At 40.5% G+C, this 18357-nt stretch overlaps 1 protein-coding gene across 1 annotated transcript in view; it reads left to right on the plus strand.

The window, feature by feature from the left end:
• The window catches only part of LOC101846155 (U3 small nucleolar RNA-associated protein 18 homolog), a 55767-nt gene that overhangs the window by 3585 nt on the left and 33825 nt on the right, over positions 1-18357 (plus strand). Inside the window, exons 2-5 of the mRNA XM_005104884.3 lie at positions 8919-9174; positions 10694-10788; positions 14815-14870; positions 15727-15848. Coding sequence (XP_005104941.1) covers positions 8983-9174; positions 10694-10788; positions 14815-14870; positions 15727-15848 — 465 coding nt within the window. The 5' untranslated portion in view covers positions 8919-8982. The remainder of the gene's footprint in view (positions 1-8918; positions 9175-10693; positions 10789-14814; positions 14871-15726; positions 15849-18357) is intronic.

Here is an 18357-nt window from a genome sequence, read left to right on the forward strand (position 1 = left end):
ATTTATTCAACAAAAGATGGTTATCAATCCCTTTGGGTCCGATTCTGAGGACGATCAATGACTCCTCTCCTTTTCAGGTGAGTTTTTATCTTTTTAAAACTTAAAAGAGTTAGCTGTCCATTGTAACCAAAATATTATTTTTTATGCCCTTGGAAAGTTATTTACGTTTTGTTTGTCTCGTCAGCCTGGACTTGTTCACCTTGGTCCTAGTGACTTTCTTGTCATTCATACATTTCCTACGGGTTCCGCCCCTGCTGTGTAAAAGTTTGTGTGTTGCAACGAAAACCAGACATTTTCTCCGTGTCATCATATGTTACTTCTATTGTAAAACTTCTATTATAAATCTGACATAGTTTCAGCGAACATCAAAGGAACCCTGTCGGAACCTAAATTGTAAAGGTTTCTCAACCACAAAATTTAGAATCTGTAACGTCCAGTAAAATTTAACATTATATGGAAAATTTCAAAGCAATCAAACAGAGGACTTCGCGATAATTCGCTCTTAGGTGTGGGCAGCTGAGGCTGAACGACCTATAGTAGGCTAACAGTAGTAATGGAACTTTTGTTCACGGCACAGAATTCTACAATTTTTCTGTTATCACAGTGTAGAATTCTGTGGTTTAGGGTGAACGCAAAATTGGTTGGCCTAGATCTAGGCTATAACGGTGAACGCACACCGGGTGAGAATAGCCAAAAGACTCGCCTGCGCTATTCTCACCCGGAGTGAGAATAGAGGTGGCCAAAAAAAAAGACCGATTCTTTCAAATACACAAGCCTGTGTCATCTCGATTGTTTACCAAGAAAAAGTTGTGTTGCTGTGTAGAGCCGAGCATACCGTAACTTTTGATTCCATAGACCAGCACACAATTCATTATGTAGATCTACGTCAAGACTAGCTTATTATTGTAATAATGATCAGTTGCCTGGGGAAAAAAGACTGACGCGTATGCGACGTTCAACGCCCAGACCGATAGTCCCCCCCCCCCCCCCCTCCCCGGCACGCACACACAGCCACACGTGTGCAGGCCACCCATCCGACCCCGACCCATGCTAACAAACCATCTTTAATTACTTCTGATGACCTCTTGACAAATAAACTTACTAGAAGGGCTATAACTTTTCTGGCCAGCCTCAAATTCATCATAAGATAAAAACTCGGCTCCTACACAAAACGCCATTTTGCCCAAAGTGGTCCCGGTCTCTACCCTGCCTGAGGCGAGTCACGAGTGAGGCAGGACAGGAAGCGGAGTCACAGGAAGTTGCAAGTCCAAAGTGATGTCATGCTGGACAAGAATCAGAGTCCGAATAACATTTTTTCATATTCGGACTCGAGTCCGAATAGTCACTTCGGTTTGATAAACAAGATTTGATAGGGAAAAATCAAGATCTGCTTTCGTTCATCATCATCATCAATGCCTTCCACCCCTGGCAGGGTATAGGCCACATACAAGCTCCTTCCATTTATCTCTGTCCTGAGCCATCCTTCCAAGCTCGTTCCAAGTGAGCTTCGTTTCTCTCATGTCCCTTTCCACTCATCTCCTCCATGTTTCCCATGGCCTACCCCTGCCTCATGCTCCTTGTGGGTTCCACTGCAGTGACTGTCTTGTGATGTTTCCGCTGGGCTTTCTTAAGGTGTGTCCCATCCATCGCCACTTTCTTAGTCCTATTTCTACTTCTATATCCTTAAAATTGTCCTGTCCTTTCCCACAGCTGCTTTCGTTACCACCCAGAAATTTGCTGGTAGTAGTTTGATAACGCAACATTAATTGTAACATGCAGGTTGTGCATGGCAAACGCTGTGTGGCCATGAAAATAAATCAATATTTGTCCACGTGCTGTCACTTGTGTAAAAAATAAAAGAAAGTTATAGTTATATACAAGTGTCTTGTCGGGCTCGCCATCGGGACCGGTCATTGAACCTGGGCGTGCGTTCCATCACATTGCAATTTTAGGAATCTCCAAAGCTCATTCGAAGTTTGAGCGCTGCGAAGTATAGGACTCTGGAATGGGGGGGGGGGGGGGTAGAATTATTGATTTTTTTTTTTTTAAAGATACACTCGGGGAAGGGTTAGCCAACACCAGGGGACAAAAACTGACCTTGGAAACAAATATTATTCTAAATTTTGATTACTTCTAGATCTAGAACTCTCTCTCTGCAAAATGCGTTGGTGCAGGCCTTGTGTGGAATTGGGAGCCGTCGTACTCTTACCTTGTAAACTCTGCAAAGGCAAAGGGCCAAGGCTTGGCCAAAGTCATCCAAGGCCCACCTTTTCTTCATCTTTTCTTCTTTGCCTTTGTTCTCTTTTTTATTATTTTTTTTCTTCCATTTGTGTGTGCGCGTGCTTGTATAATTAGGATAGGAACGGCTGTATAGGGTAAAAATGCATCTGGAAGTTTTCATATTTTTGTCATAAAAAAATTCTTTTTTTATTCTTTGTCATTTTCTACACTTGTTTAAAGTCGCAAACACATTCATTCATATTTGATGTGGGTCAAAATATTGATAAAGGTCCCCAAATAAGTATACATGGCAATTGGTAATATAGCCGCTTATACTACAGATTTTTTAGGTCAACTTCAGATTTTGGGACAAAAATTTGTGTCAACTACTGATTTTGGCCCAGGCAATGTTGGCTGGTATGCCATGCCCTTTGATCTTGGTTTTTCAGTAAATTGCAGTACAGAAGGGTGTTTTTGGTGTTGTTATCGATCCAGATGGTTTTTTTGAAAGGACATAAAAGGTGTTGAGCCCAAATTTGTAACAATCAATTTTTTTTTTAATTAAAAAAAAAAACTGGTGGAAAAACAGACGTTTCTTATATGTCATTATTTGATGAGCACCCAATCACCCAATTTCAGCACGAAATTTCACAAATTATTTTTGGTAAAATACTAGTCATTTTGACCACTGGATACTCTCTGTCATCCTGAGATTTGGCATCAAACAAAGAGGACAAAAGTCACTCTGAATATAAGTGAGGCATCGTGATGAAATCAGGCGTTCGTCAAAATAATGAAATCGAAGATGTCAACATTTTTCCTCCAGTTTAGACCATTTTTTTTTTTTGGCTCAACACCTTTCATGTCCTTTTAAAAACGTTGATTAAAGGCACAACAAATGTAAATTTTCAGTTTCCTAGATCTCTCAGTCAAATTTTGGCGGCCATTTTCTTGCTTTTCTACCTCTGAAACCAGGCGACCTCGACCTCCTTCAGTCGCAAATATTTTGACTTCTTTTCAATATATGCATGTATATTTTTCATCAAAAGATAGATGGTCAAATGAACAATCTTTAAGATGAAACCAATAACTCCAGATGTCCGAAAACTGACAAGTTTATTTGTGATTTGCTGCTTGTGCGCTTTCTTTCCCTTTCCTTTGTTTTGTCAGCCAAGCTCATTATTACAGTGGCAGTTGTTTATTTTGAATAGCTACAAGTTGGGTTACAAATTAGATTTAAAAAAAAAAATCTTAGAATTGTTTTTGAACAAAATCGATGAAATGTTACAATGTTTGCCCCAGAAGCGATCTCGGTGACAGGATTTTTCCCCTCATTGCACTCGCATAGACTGAGCTCTCTACCTGAACTTTTATCGTTTGCTGAGTGGGTAGGGTGCACTCACATACAATGGTGCATTACGATAGTTACACACACCCCACCCCCACATTTCAGTGTAGGCTTGTAGATTTCAACTCATGGCAGTCTAATGTGACAACAGGATTATACTCGCTGTCTTTCCATGCGTTCTAATAATTTGCTGAACGAAAGGACATGTATGCTACACCTGCAACTTTTATCTGTTGCTGGAGATGATATCTCCCTTTATTTAGAAATAAGAAACTTTCAGGAAGCCGTTATCGCCATTGCGTCATCCTTCCCGGATGAACGGAGGAGGAAATTTAGTGCAGCGGTAAATGTATTATCACGGTTCATCCGTGTGTGGAAGATGGGGAGACATCGTGAACTTTCAAATATTTGTTTGTAGGCTACACTCCGCTCGTTTAAAAGAACAGTTTTTGAGTTATTGTGCAACCAGTGAGGAAGCTGTGTGAAGTTGTACGAAATATGAGTTCACTCTGTCTCGGCCCTTTGGTGTACACTAAAATGTTGTTTGAGGAATACAATAGTCTATGCCTGGTGCTTGGGGGCAAGGAAAATGCGGGATCTTAGGCGAATGTGATGTTACGCGACGCACAAAGGGAAGAATCTAAGGTGACCCATTTTAAAACCCACAACTGGTAAATGGTCTCCCTTCACTCTAAAATGAATCGATGTGGCCCCTGGGTGGGTTTATGACATATAGCTTGCAAAGAGTGGTCTACCTTGATGACCAATCACAGTGGCATGAGACATGCCATTTTCACTTCTATGTTAAATTTCAAGATCTACGCTTACCCAGTTGCCCCTCCCCTTTACCTGTCCATGACTTGTAGCTTTCCATCTCTGGCCGAGGTCCCCCGCCTTTGTTGTTACGCATCATTACGTTGTGACCACACCAATTAAAATTCAGTCTGGGCTTGCAAATTCGGGAGCAGAGACTGTAACTGTTGCAATGGTTTACCCAGCTTGTGATATAAGTTTACGTGGAGAGCTCAGATGTGAGTGCAATGTTGGAGAAAACAAACTCTTTGGTGAATTAACACCTCGGTGTGATCACATCAGGACTCATTCTGGAGCAAACATTGTATCATTCCATTGGCTTTTATTATAATATTAATAACGTGATCATATTTATTTACGAGAGTGGCTGATCTCAACTTTTCACTCTTGGTTGCTCGAGTGTGTCCGCCTGGGTTTTTGTTCCATAAATTATTATCTGGAGGGTGTTCAGTAAATCTGAGCTGGATCTAAAGCGAACCAGGATCGTAGGCGAGGGGATCCTAGGCGGAGACTACTATATCGCTGGTGGAGTGATGAAACCTCGTAACCCTCAATTTTTTAAGAAATTCGTTTGTTTGGCTTAATATCTTCTCCCAGTTCTTCTTCACAATGTGTCAAAAGCACTAGGTTTAATTAGTAAGAGAAAGCATGAAAAAAACGTAATAAAAAAACCTCGTATGTTTGCCCCCATGATATCCTGGCGTGATGAAACCTCGCAACCCTCACCCGGTGCGCCGATCTGCTTTTGCGTGGTTTCATCACTCCCGGTTTGAGAGAGTGGCGAGCTTATACGAGGTTCTGGATAAGCCTTCTTTATGAATTAGCTTAATTGAAGCGCTAATAACTGACATTGTCTGGTGCATTTAATGTATCTGACGGAATAAAGAAATATTTCATTCATTCATTCTTCCATACATTCATTCATTCTTTTATTCATTCACTTTATTTCAGTCAGTTCAGAAGTTCAAATAGGGTCATAAGTGAAGTACTTACATTGTGTAAATATATTAAAAGTCCATTCATAAGGATGACTAACATGCTGATAATCAAGATGTTCTCATCGAGCACAAACGTAGTTAACATTTAAGTTAAGGCAACAGTCACACCTTGAAATGACAGGTGATGGTAGTCCTTACTAAGACTAGGTGACAGATTTATGCACTCTCCAGATGTCAACAGGCCATTCTGTTTATCAAAGAGAGGGTAAGGTTTCGCATTTTCTTAGATTATTTTTAGTTTTAGTAGAGGTTTTACAGCGCTCGCAACTGCAAAAGGCCATACGAGCGCCAAGGGTTGAATGTCAACAGAGAAGTCCTTATAGGGAATCAAACTTACTCTGCTCACTTCTCTAGCTTCAGCAGCAGAAAATCTGCTTCGACTGCATGTATCAAGGCACCCCGGAAATAGCGGGTCACAAGAGTGTGACAAACATACAAAAGAAGTAGAGGAAAATGACGATAGTAAGGATTAGGACAGAAAAAGCCGCAGTTCTCTGTTGTAGTTCAGGCACAGTTATGAGCATGACATTGTTAGATCAGCCCATTTACTTTACAATTCTACTGTGCACTAGAACAAAAAATCCCCCCCCCCCCCACCACAATTTTGAATTTGGGAATGGCCTAAAGACACTTCAGTTAGTGGCACTGCCCCGGGGGAGTCTCAGACTATGAATCCGCTGTGCAGTTGAATCCTCCAGTTGTGGTTGACACCGAATAGTGCTGAACTTAACTGTGGTCTTGATGACTCTGAAGTCTTTAGAGGACATTGTGACAAATTTGTGCCTCAACAACACAAGTAATACAGACATTTCCGAATCTGTATTGAATATCTCCTTCTAACTGTGCTCATCACCTAGATCTTTATACCCTACAAGTGCTGGTTTGGAAACCATTGAGCAGACCATGTTCCATGAATTGACCCCCACCCACCATATCGCAGTCCTTTCCAGGGCTGTCCCTGATATGTGGAGATAAGGAAGTATCAGCATCATCCCAGACTGAGTCTGCACCAATACCGGTGTCTCCGGGAATCATACCCCAAACCATACTGACGTTTCACTTGGCAGCTGTAAGTCAGATGCTGAATTATTACCTTCGAGGTCACAGCAACACGATTTGTGGACCATATTCAGGCACCTTAGCCACTTTTCCTGGAGCCTGATCCAGAGACACAGCTCATTTGTGATGCCAGCGTAAATGATGCTCCACAGAGGAAAAGAAAGGGTTTTCAGGAGTGGCAACAAATAAGCGAAAAGCTATCCGTGGATCAGGACAGGATCGGAATACATAAAGGTTCAATGAAAAGCCCAACTAAGTTATTGAAACCAAACTGTAATTGCAAGAGCTGGACTCTGAAATGTAAAGGGCTCTCTGAAGTCGATAGACATTCTAATTTTGATTTAGTGTGGACCCTCTCATGGGATGACTAGTTGACTAAGACCAACCTCAGAGGAGGTATTCAGAGACTAACCAGAGAGGGAATACCTTCAATACACACTTTTAAAAGGTGGCCTAAGGTGCCGGTGTGTTAAAAGATGTTCCTGAATTGAACTGGGTTGGATGAATGATTTGTAAGAAACATTTAGAACCAATAATATTATCAAGGCAACTCAGATATCAACAAAATATATGCACAATTCTGCCAAGACCACAGGAGGCGGCCTCTCAACAGATCCGGCCTCAATGAAGCATTTAAGCAGAATAATCTGTCGCTATTCCTGTCAAAGATAGATATGTGCGACTTTTGCATCAGTCGGGAAGTTGACAATGTGCTTGAGGATCTTTGGAATGCTAACATTCTAGAAAAGGAAGCAGCGCGCAAAGAAAAGGAACGAGCTGAACGAGCCATCAAATCTCTCGCCAGTAATGAACCTAAAACGGCCATACTTTCAATGGATCTTCAGCATCAGTCTTACATTACAAAACAAAACTCGTCGTTCATAACTTTACGCTATTGGATGCTGCAACGGGTCAGACTATTTTTTTATGTGTGTCATGAAGCAGAAGGGGGACTTATGGCAAATGAGTTAGCTTCATGTCTATTGGATTTCCTGAAGGAAAAGCTGGACTTCCAGAAAACCCTTATCGACAGCGACAACTGTGGTTACCGATAGAGAAATGTCACACTAGCCAATGTTTCTCTCTGCCTTTTTTCAACAACACATGGAAGCACAATTGAACAGAAACCTTTTTGTCAAATGACATACACAAATGAAAATTAACTGTGAATTCAACTACATGTATTAAGAGATCGCTTCGAAAAACACGCATCGAGGTCCTCCAAGACTACCTCCATTTCTTCATGATGGCAAGAGCAAAACAAGAAACTTATCGATACAAATATTTAGATCACACATTCTTCAAGGAATATTCTAAGATTCTAAGTGTGGAAGCTACGACAAGTCTATAAGACTAGGTAGAAAAACAGGTGATCCTGTTGTCGGGTGTTTGAAGTACACCCCAGACATGAACATCCAGTTCAAGATGCACCTGAAGGATGAATGGGTTGCTGTTCCGAAGGCTGGACACAGAAACATAAGGTCCATCCTACCTCACCACTCTACACAACACGTTTAAGTTCCAGCACTTCAAGTACAATCACCTACAGGTGCTTAAATCTGTTATTGCCAATATGCATCGTCACTTCATTACAATTTATACCATTAACATTAATGGATGCTCATTATGATTCAACATCTCTTATGAAAACCATCTGTAGTGCAAAGAGAGACCATATTGCTGAGATTTATTATTAATTTGTGCTTTTTAGTCAAACTGGAAGTAACCAGATCTATTCTTGGCAAATTATAGTGAAACAAATTGCATTAATTGCAATCCGTTTGAGGATTGAAACATAAATTCTGCAGGTAACACACATTTATTTGACTTCAGTTGGCCGGGAATCGAACTCCAAACCAATTGGTTTTGAATAAACATCTTTATCACTTTGTGGCGTTTCAAACAACAGACGCATACTGCAACCAAAATGAGCAGCGAGAAAACTCGCAACCCTCAAACTCTGTCCTGATGAAACCTCGCAACCCACCCGCCGGCTGACTACGTGGTTTCATCACGACAAAAATGTTGTAATGAAACCTCGCATCTCACAGCGTAACCACATAAACAATGGAAAAGTTATTTTTATGTACTAACCACGTTTCTAAGGTGTTTTCATTTATCTGTACCAACTTTGGTTCCAATAAATCATTTTGTTCACGAGTAAATCAGTTTTTTGTCTCTCCTGTAAAATTTTCCTTTCTGGGGTTAAGAGGTTTCATCACTCCACCAGCGATATATTATGTCAACTTTTTAATTCTTGAGGTGTAATCTTAAAAAAATAGATGAGAGAGTTACGCTCCTGCAATCAGGAAAGTCTGCAAATAAGCCACATGGTTTAAAGGTGAGGAAAAAAAGTCAGGGCTACTCTTTCTCCCTATGAATTTACTTGGTATGCTTTCTCATGTTCTGTTGATTCTGCGACTGCTTGAACTTTGGTTCATTTTTGTTAAATCTAATTTTTCTTTTTTTTTCTTTTTCAGCAGCTACTTTTGAATATCCAAACGGTGGAAATCAGTTGTGCACATCATAAAAAAAGAAGTCAACATGCTTAGATGGCAGTTTCAACGTTGTGGTGGTCAGTCCGGGCAAAGTAGAAAACGGTCCCTGTCATCCCCTCATAAAACAGAGGTTTCCACATTTTCTATGACTGAGGAGGATACACTTGATGCCCGTGAGGCTTCTTTGGAGGAAGATGTTTTGGGCATTGGAGAAAATATCGTGGACAATTTGCCAGAGGTTATAATGTTATAGTTGTTTGTTTGTTTTTTGGGGTTTGAAGTTAAGAATTCTGTGATTTTGGAGTAGGCGTACAGGTGTACTTTTCCCCTCTTTCTTCTATGTCCATATTGTGAGTGGAAAATGTGTCCTTTGGTGTAGTCTGCTGAAGAGTTAATTTTTTGTCGTAATTTGTTTCTGGTGAAGTTCCTCGCTTGCTGGAAAGAGATATGTCTCAAATTTCTACATGAGGTTTTTCTCACATTTATGATGTCTGTCCCAGAAGTAAGTTTCTCTCTTTTGTAAAATCGAACATTTTTATTTTACAGATATAAACAGGGTGAATGCCAGGCCGCGGGAATTCGACAAAAATTGCAAAGACCCGGGAATTTGAGGAAATCTGCAAATTGCCCTGGGAAAATACATTAAAGTTTTCAAACATCTGACAATCAAATCGAGTAACGTCCTTGGGTTAATTTTTGCCGGTCACAATTGTCATATTCATTTGGCTTTTCCCAGTCTGAGAGTATGTTTCACGCGAACAGGTGGCTATGGCTGCAAGCAGAAGTGTATGTGTGATACCAAAGCTTGATCTGCTTTCGCTTCCGTTACCACCTAGAAATTTGCCGGTGGCAGTCTGATTAACGCAACATTTGTAACATGCAGGTTGTGCATTACTTTAAAATTGCAAAGCACAAGGAAATCAATGCCTGTAAAGGTTGGCTCCAGGGGTCATACATTGGATCTGGTCAACTGATAAAAGGTTTAAGTGCACTTTGTTGGATTTTTACTTGAGAAAAATGTTTAATTTGTAAGTGTTTTACGCCGCTTGCAAATGCATATGGTTATGCGAGTGCGGGGGAGACATTAAGCTTTTTCAGTTAGTAAGAAATTTGAAATTTGCTCGGGTGGCAGCCGAAGCCTTCTCTTATCGATTTTGAACCATCAAGGGATCTTTGACGTTCGCAACTTGCCCATGGGACTTGCAAGATTTTTCGCCCTTCTCCAAGAAGGCTAGGTGTTAGTTAGATCTTACCTACCATAAGATCAGAGATGTGGCCGAAAGATAGTAGTAAGAAGGATCCAAGGAGTAGCAGTGGAAAGGCTGCTGAAAGAGTCAGGAGCCCAGAGCGAGGAGCAAAGGAAATGAGGGGGTGGGGCAGAAAGTGGAGATGAAAGCAGATGACAGAATATTATTAGAGAGCAGGAAAGGAGTTGAGAGAAGAAAATTTTCTGTCGCTATTTGTATTCGAACTCGAGACCTGTTGAACGAGGGGCGAGGTGAGCACCGTAACCTCTTGACCACGAGAGCGCCTTGAGAAAGGTTTGGTAATATTATTATTATGCCCTTATATGGGAAAGACTTTTCCCTCACGGTAATCAGTGTCATTTGATTTTTCGGAAGTGCAGACATTTGAAGTTTATTTAAAGAAAAGGTCATATTTTTTAGAGACTTTTGGGAGTTTTCTGCAGTAATTATAGCAGGTAGAATCTAGATTTTTTTAATTGACAATAATTTAATAATTTACTTATTTTCCAGAATTCCCAAAGAAAGCTGAAAAGAAAGAAGAAAAGAAAGTCATCGGAGGAAGGAAAAAAAAAGTGGGAGGATTCAGACGATGAGCAAGCTAAAGAGTGAGTTGATGATCAGCATGTATTGTTACCTGAATTAAAAATTTCGCTTTGCTTTGAAAGACATGAATAAGATTTGTCTCACTATCTCCCTATTTAATGTGAACCGCTTACTGTTCCCACTCGCTTTTTTAAAATCAATGCTGGCCATCTTTGGGCTGTTTGTAGAAGCTTCTTTTATATTTGTAATTTTTTTGTGTATATGAGCCTATGCCAGAACCTGAGCATTTTACTATGTGTGATGCAGTATTGTTTTGTACTTTTAGAGAAAGCATTTTTATCTGTTCGTTACATATATAATATATGATGTTAATATGCTGTAGTAGCAGTACAAGCAAAACAATTTGTTTCATGCATGAGTTATATTTAAAAAATGATGATATGTGACAGTTTTGCTGCTATTTTTGCACATGTCAATAATATGTGACCTGAAAACAGCAATGTGATTACTTTCAAACAGGTTTTTTCGAATTGAGTCTTTAAAACTTTACTAGTACTGCCTGTCAAATCTAAATCCATCGTATCCCACGGGGCAGTGCCTCTGACTGAAGTGTCTTTAGGCCATTCCCAAAGGGGGGACATTTCTAGTTCATGCACAGTAAAATTGTAAATGGGCTGATTCATCCATGTCACGCTCATAACTGTGCCTGATCTACAACAGGGAACTGCTGCCTTTTTATTTCCTAATCCTTACTATTGTCATTTTTTTCCTCTACTTCTTTTGTATGTTTTGTCACCCTCTTGTGACCCGCTATTTCCAGGGTGCCTTGAAAGTTGGAACAGACTTTGTGCTATTGAAGCTAGAGAGGTGAGCAGAGTAAGTCCGATTCCCTGTAAAGACTTCTCTGTTGACACCCACCCCTTGGCGCTCATATGACCTTTTGCAGTTGCGAGTGCTGTAAAACCTCTACTTAATAATAAAAAGTCCGTCGTTTTTCAGACATACAAGTGAATACTTCATCGGGCTACACAATTTTCAGCAATTGTGATTTTTAAATGTGTCTTTGATGACTTCTGTGCACGCTTTGTGCTACAAAACTCGATTATTAAAGTGGAAATCAGGTGAGCGGTTTCCTACTGAAGACAGGAAGTAACATTTGTATAATGGGGTAATTTCTGAAAAGATACTTTACATCCTTGAATGAAACTAAAATTTGGCATCATCGGGTTATTGGTGTCAGATAATCAAGTAAAAGTGTACTCTTTGTAGCATGTGACTACATTTTTCAGCCTGGACAAGTAAGTAAAGCTCACATCATCTGGCTCATGCATTGCCCCGACATTTGAGCAATGAAGAAACTTTTTTAAAAGCGAAAATATTTTTGTGTCATCAGCTTTACATGTGCAGATTCATCTGGAATGCAAAATGCAGTCTAATGTGGTTTTCTAAAGTAGATTTATGCAATAATTGGCAAGTAAAGGAATTTGTCTTGTCAAAATCCCATCTTTTTTGAATGATGGCAAAGCACCAAAATGCTACACCACAGATTTGGGAATGCCAAGACGTGCAGGGAAAATAACTGTTTTTGTGAAGAGCAGGGATGCCACTTTTCCGCTTTTTTTCCCGGTATTTCCGGTATTTTGATCCTGATCCGCTATTCTGTTATTGAGATCGAGATAGAATCTATAGTTGAAAAAAAACCCCAAAAAACAAACCCAAACACACACTTTCTATGTACACCCTTTGTGTTTTTTTTTTTGTCATTTCTGTCTATGTACACCCTTTGCTTATGTTTGTTTGTCATTTCTCTCAATGTACACCCTTTGGCTTTCAAATTGATATTCATATGTTTGCAAGACCGTGGCGCATGGATTTTCAGCTATTTTGGAAAAAAGTTGAGTGGCATCCCTGGAAGAGGGTTACAAGGCGATTTGGGTTGCTAAATCCCAGACATAAAAAAATTATACATGCATATAATGCAATAGAAATTCGAATTTTAAAAAATAACTTCCTAAGACTGTCCAAAGTATTCTCTTCTGACGCCCATAACTATGATGACAAAAATGTTGTCACAGTAATGGGCAGAAGAAAAGGACCCTTTTATAATATAATTCTCAAGAAGGTGCTGTCCTAATCTTAATATGTCAGTGTACAGTGTAATTTACACAAACATACATATATATATGGATATCACAATAGTAATGTTTCACAAGAAAAGTTGGAAAAGAGAACTGTTTTATTTTGATCATGCTATCAGATACTCATATAACTATGATGACATATTCTATCAAATATCACACAGCTGTGACATAGGTCCTGTCCTATGCGCATGCGAAATGTGTGTGAGAAGCGGGAAGTGCTGTGAACAATCTCATTTTCCGTGTAACTGAGTTTTATTGATTTTATAAAAATTCTGAAGAAATTTTTTGGTCCAGCCTCAGTTGTTGTGAAAAAATATGATTACATTAAGACAAATTAATAAAAACTGTTGTGCAAAGTTTGGGCGACATTGATTCTCCCGTTAAAGAGATAGATCTACTTTACTTACTTGTCCACTGTGTTGGGGTCACTGCAGTCGGAACATGTCCCATCTCTGCTCATAGATCTACTTGAGGATAAGTTGTGCCGTGAATTTTTTGACCGCACTATAGTACATATTTCCTATTATCATTGTTATACACCAAAGTGACCATCAAACACCCAAATTTCGCACAAAATATTCATTTTGTTGCAGTAATTGTACATGATTATGAAAATAACAGCAATTACATACATATTCATGGCATTGAACCAGAAAGGATGCAAATCTAATTTTTTGACCGTTGTGACTTGTTTTGGAGTACCAGGTTCTGGCAAAGGCTCAGATACAGTCCAACTGTCTGAATTATATGGTCCTTTTAAAATTAAACTAATGTAAATTTGCCCCGCAATACCACCAGCGAGGTGGCCGCCAGAGGTACACATTACACTCGTAGCACTGTACCCACTCTGTAGCGTTTTGGTAATCTTTTTCTCACTCACGTCTCTGTGGGTTCGCCCGTTTCTAGCGTTCTTCGCCGATTTGCTCCTGACTTGCTCTGATTTTGAAAATGCTATGATTTTTAGGCATCGTCTGATATTTTAGACAGGAAATTGGAATTAAATTTTAGAATTACCTGGAGAAACTTTAAAGGAACCACTCCACTTCAGAGTGTCGGCAAAACATCTGGTGTTAGTTGACATCAGTCTGATGACGAAAAGGTTGGCGGGCACCTGTCAGGCGAGTATCGAGTAAAAAACTAACCCCCCCACTTCTACAGGGTTCTTGGCACATATGCCTAGCATCTGATATGGCAGAAATGTTCAATTTGAATATATGTGAGGCAGAGTGGTGAAATCAGGCCCTCGTCAAATTAAAGAACACATTTCTGTGTGGATTTACTGAAAAAATGTTGATTTAAGGCATAAAAGATGTAAATTTTGTGTTTCCCTGGGCTCTCAAGCTAAGGAAATAACTCAACTTTGGCGGCCATTTTCCCGCTAATTTTACCTCTGAAAACAGGGGACCCGCACCTCCTTCAATCGCCAATATCTTCACATGTATTCAAGATAAATGGATATTGTTTTCATTCAAAGCAGGGCAAATGGATAAGCTTTAAGATGATACCAATAACTCCACATGCCCCAAAATTGACGAGCGCCTGATTCCACAGTGTCGTGACACATGTAAATTTCAACTGGAGCTGTACATTACATGTAATTGGTTGCTAATTGTTTTTCCTCGCTCATGGCAATCGTGCTGGACAGATCTAGAAGGGGTGGAGACTGGCCACAGTTTGTCTCTAGTCTCTATTCCTGTCTACCACTTGTCAAAATGGCAATTGATGCTATCCTGTTATACTCCCTGCTGTACCACCTTCATCTCGTCCCAAGGTTAGCGGTATAACACGGTTTGGCTGTATGTGTAGTCTAATGTGTTACTGTTCGTTAGTCTTTCTTGCCCTTATTTCCCTGCCATTTTCAGTTGTTCATTAAAGTTTTATGAGGACCCTGTTGTAATAAGCTTTTGTTGTTTGTTTGCCTGTCTTTCAACTTTGTGTGTTTCCCAGATTTGACACTGTAACTCCCTCTTGGGCTGGAGCGTTTGATGATGAAAAGTCTGATGGTAAGTTTTTGTAGACTGAATTATCACTTTTATTCTGAATAGTAGTGAGGCGCGCTGACAAAATACGTTATAAATCGCACAAATTAGACTAAAAGCCGAGAATTGTCTCATTATGTCAGCAAGTCTCACATATTTTAGTCCTGTTGATGGAGTAGTCTTTTTTTTTTTTTTAAAGTTTTTGGAGGGCTCTTATGGTCTAGAGGTTAAGGTGTCTGCCTCTCATTCAGTTGGTCCCGGGTTCGAATTCGGATAGCGACAGAACATTTTTTTCTCTAAAATGTTCTCCTTTCACATCCTTTCCTGCTCTCTTACAATGTTCTGTCGTTTGCTTTCATCTTCACTTTTGCTCTCACTTCCTTTGCCCCTTCCTCTGGGCTCCTGACTCTTTCTGCAGCCTTTCTACTGCTACTCCTTGGCTTCTTCTTACTGCTGTTTCTCAGCCACACCTCTGATCTTATGGTAGGTAAGATCTAACTCGTAGCCTTCTCGAATATGGATGAAAAATGTGGGAAGTCGCGTGTGCAAGTTGCGCATGTTTAAGATCCATTGGTGGTTCAAAATCGATAAGAGTAGGCCTCGGCCGTCACCCGGGCAAAATTCCAAGTTTCCCACAAACTGAAAATGTTTAGTGTGTCTCATGCGCCGTATGACCTTATGCAGTTGCGAGTGCCCTTATATACTTCCCCCCCCCCTCACACACACAGAGCACTTTTTCCAAAAGAGGTGACACACACATACAGTTTGAAAACATAAAAAGAGGTGTAAGGTTTTGAGGTGAATTCTCTGTGGTCTATTTTTTCTTAGTTTTTTTTAGTTCTGTCCTTTTCATATTTTTCATTCATATCGCAATATGCAGACAGTGATGACGAAACGTTGAAAGCACACAGCTACCACAGCACGGGTGTATCTACCAATCTTTTGTCAAGTTCTTTCAACTTCAAGCGGGTTACAGATGGCAATAAAGAGGAGCCAAGCAAGGTAAGGTTCAGAATAGAATGGTATTGTTGCCTTGTAATTACTAGTTTAAAAAAGAACAGCCAATAGACCTGCATGTTTGCCGACAATCGCCTGAAATCCGACAATCGCGACCCTACCCTCGAGCCGGCCGATGCTATCGCTAGGCTCACCTGTACTAGTCAATGTGCGAGGCTTGGCCGACTGCCAGCGCTCCCTTTTTCTCCCGTCGGCTTTTTCGGCACTTTCGTTTTCGTGCCGACCGCCGGCGTCGGCGTTTCCGACATAATTGTCGGAATCTGAGTAGAAATACGAAATATGAAAAAGGACGGCGACCTAAATTATCTACTTTCAGTTTCGTGCTCGAGCGGCCATTTTGAATTTCGTTTGTTGACTGATTGTTAAGATCATGTGGGTTCATTCAAGTCCGACTCACTTGTTCTTCTAGATTTAGATTTATATATTCCAATTCTATTGTGTCAAACCCTATTATAGGTTGTGCTGTAATATTAATGTTGGTAAAAAGCATTTCATCAGGTGCGTGAATTATTTATTTATAGACTCAGCTGAGTCCCTCTGTTTAGAATCGGATGCTGATTTCTCGTTCAAGGCCTATTATTATATTAAATTCTGTTCACTTGTTCTACTACATCTAGACTCTTTTTTTTTTTTAGATTACTAGATCTAGATCTATATGGTGGATTCATATTCCAATTCTATTTTGTTATTGTATCAAACCCTATTAGGGGGCTCTCGTGGCCTAGAGGTTAAGGTGTTGGCCTCTCATTCAAAGGTCCCGGGTTCGAATCCGGGTAGCGACCGAAAAATTTTCTTCTCTAAAATTGTCTCCTTTCACCTTCTTTCCTGCTCTCTAGCAATGTTCTGTTGTCTGCTTTCATTTCCACTTTCTGCCCCCACCCCCTCACCTCCTTTGCCCCCTCCTCTGGGCTCCTGGCTCTTTCTGCAGCCTTTCCACTGCTACTCCTTGGCTCCTCCTTACTGCTGTCTTTCAGCCACACCCCTGATCTTCTGGTAGGAAAGATCTACACCTAGCCTTCTCGGACAAGGGCGAAAAATCTCGGAGGGCCCGTGTGCAAGTTGCGCACGTTAAAGATCCCTTGGTGGTCTAAAATCGATAAGAGTAGGCTTCGGCCGCCACCCGGGCAAAATTCAAAATTTCCTACCAACTGAAAATATTAGGTGTGTCCCGCGCGCTCATATGACCTTATGCAGCTGCGAGCGCCGTAAAACACTATACAAAACCAACCAACCAAACCCTATTATAGCAAAGAAGGCCATATTAGATCTATGCTCCTTGTTTGTTTTAGAGTGTGGATTTTTTTTTTTTTTTTTTTTTTTTTTTTTAAATTTTGGACTTGTGCTGGCCTTTTTACATGAGGGCCGTTGCAGGTTCTTTTTCGGCGTAGGCCTGGGGTTAGGGTTAGGTCTCTTCTTTATTGTGTTTGTTTGGGATGGTCACTCATTACTCGGAAGTCCTTCCTTTTGTGACACCCACAAAAGCTGTTATAGGGGGGGGGGGGGGGGGGGTGCGCAAAATTTTCAGACAATCTGGTTCGGGCTCACATGCAGGTCTACAGCCAAGGCAGTGCTTCCTTCACCCTGAAGACAATTCTGAATTTAATGTCTGAAAAAACAATCTTCCTGTTGTTATCATGTTGTTGAATGTAGTGTATTTAGTGTAAATCTGATTGCAATTACTACTAGCAGGTAAGGAAACTCACCTTTCGTATAATTAGTGTTACTGATTGTAAAGATGGTTTCTAAACATAAGAGAAGTTAATTTTTAAAAAATAAAATTATGTGAGTTACAAATAAAACAGGGTGTCCAGTAAAGTCGTAAATTCAGCGCCCTGGTCGTGAAAGTCGTAAATGGTAGTAAATTTGCCTTGAAGGTAGTAAAAATTTGGTAAACGGTAGTAAATTAGCCTGCATACTGAGTGATGAAGCCAGCAAGACTTTTCAGTGAACCCTAGCCGCGGTACATGACTCCGTTTTTGCAGGTCGCGATTGTGATATAATTATTCGTTCACCTTTTCCCCGCCCGAGAGTACGTTTTACGCGAAAAGTCGGCTATGGCGGCAGGTGGAAGTGTATGTGACACCGAGGCTCGATCGGGAAAATCAAGATCTACTTTCGCTTTCGTTACCCCCCTGAAATTTGGCGAAGATAAACTGATAACGCAACATTTGTAATATGCAGGTTGTACAGTATAAACGCTGTGTCGCCGTGCAAACAAAATTTAATAATTACTCGGACTTTTCACCGTGCTGTCACTTGTGGGGGTGGGGGGGGGAGTGAAAAGAAAATAGGAGCTTTGTTCGATTTTTAGATTGTCGGGTTCGCCAGCGTGACAGGTCAGTGAACCTTCGCATGAGGCACTACAAGGTACGGCATCGGTGAGCACCGGCGTTTGTTGGGGTCGCCAAAGTTCATTAAAAAGTCGAGCGTTGCGAAGTATAGGACTACGGAGTAGGGCAGGCAGGGATTATTGATTTTTTAAAGAGACTCTCGG

Source organism: Aplysia californica, unplaced genomic scaffold, assembly GCF_000002075.1.
Source record: "Aplysia californica isolate F4 #8 unplaced genomic scaffold, AplCal3.0 scaffold00440, whole genome shotgun sequence".
Classification (NCBI taxonomy): Eukaryota; Metazoa; Mollusca; class Gastropoda; order Aplysiida; family Aplysiidae; genus Aplysia; species Aplysia californica.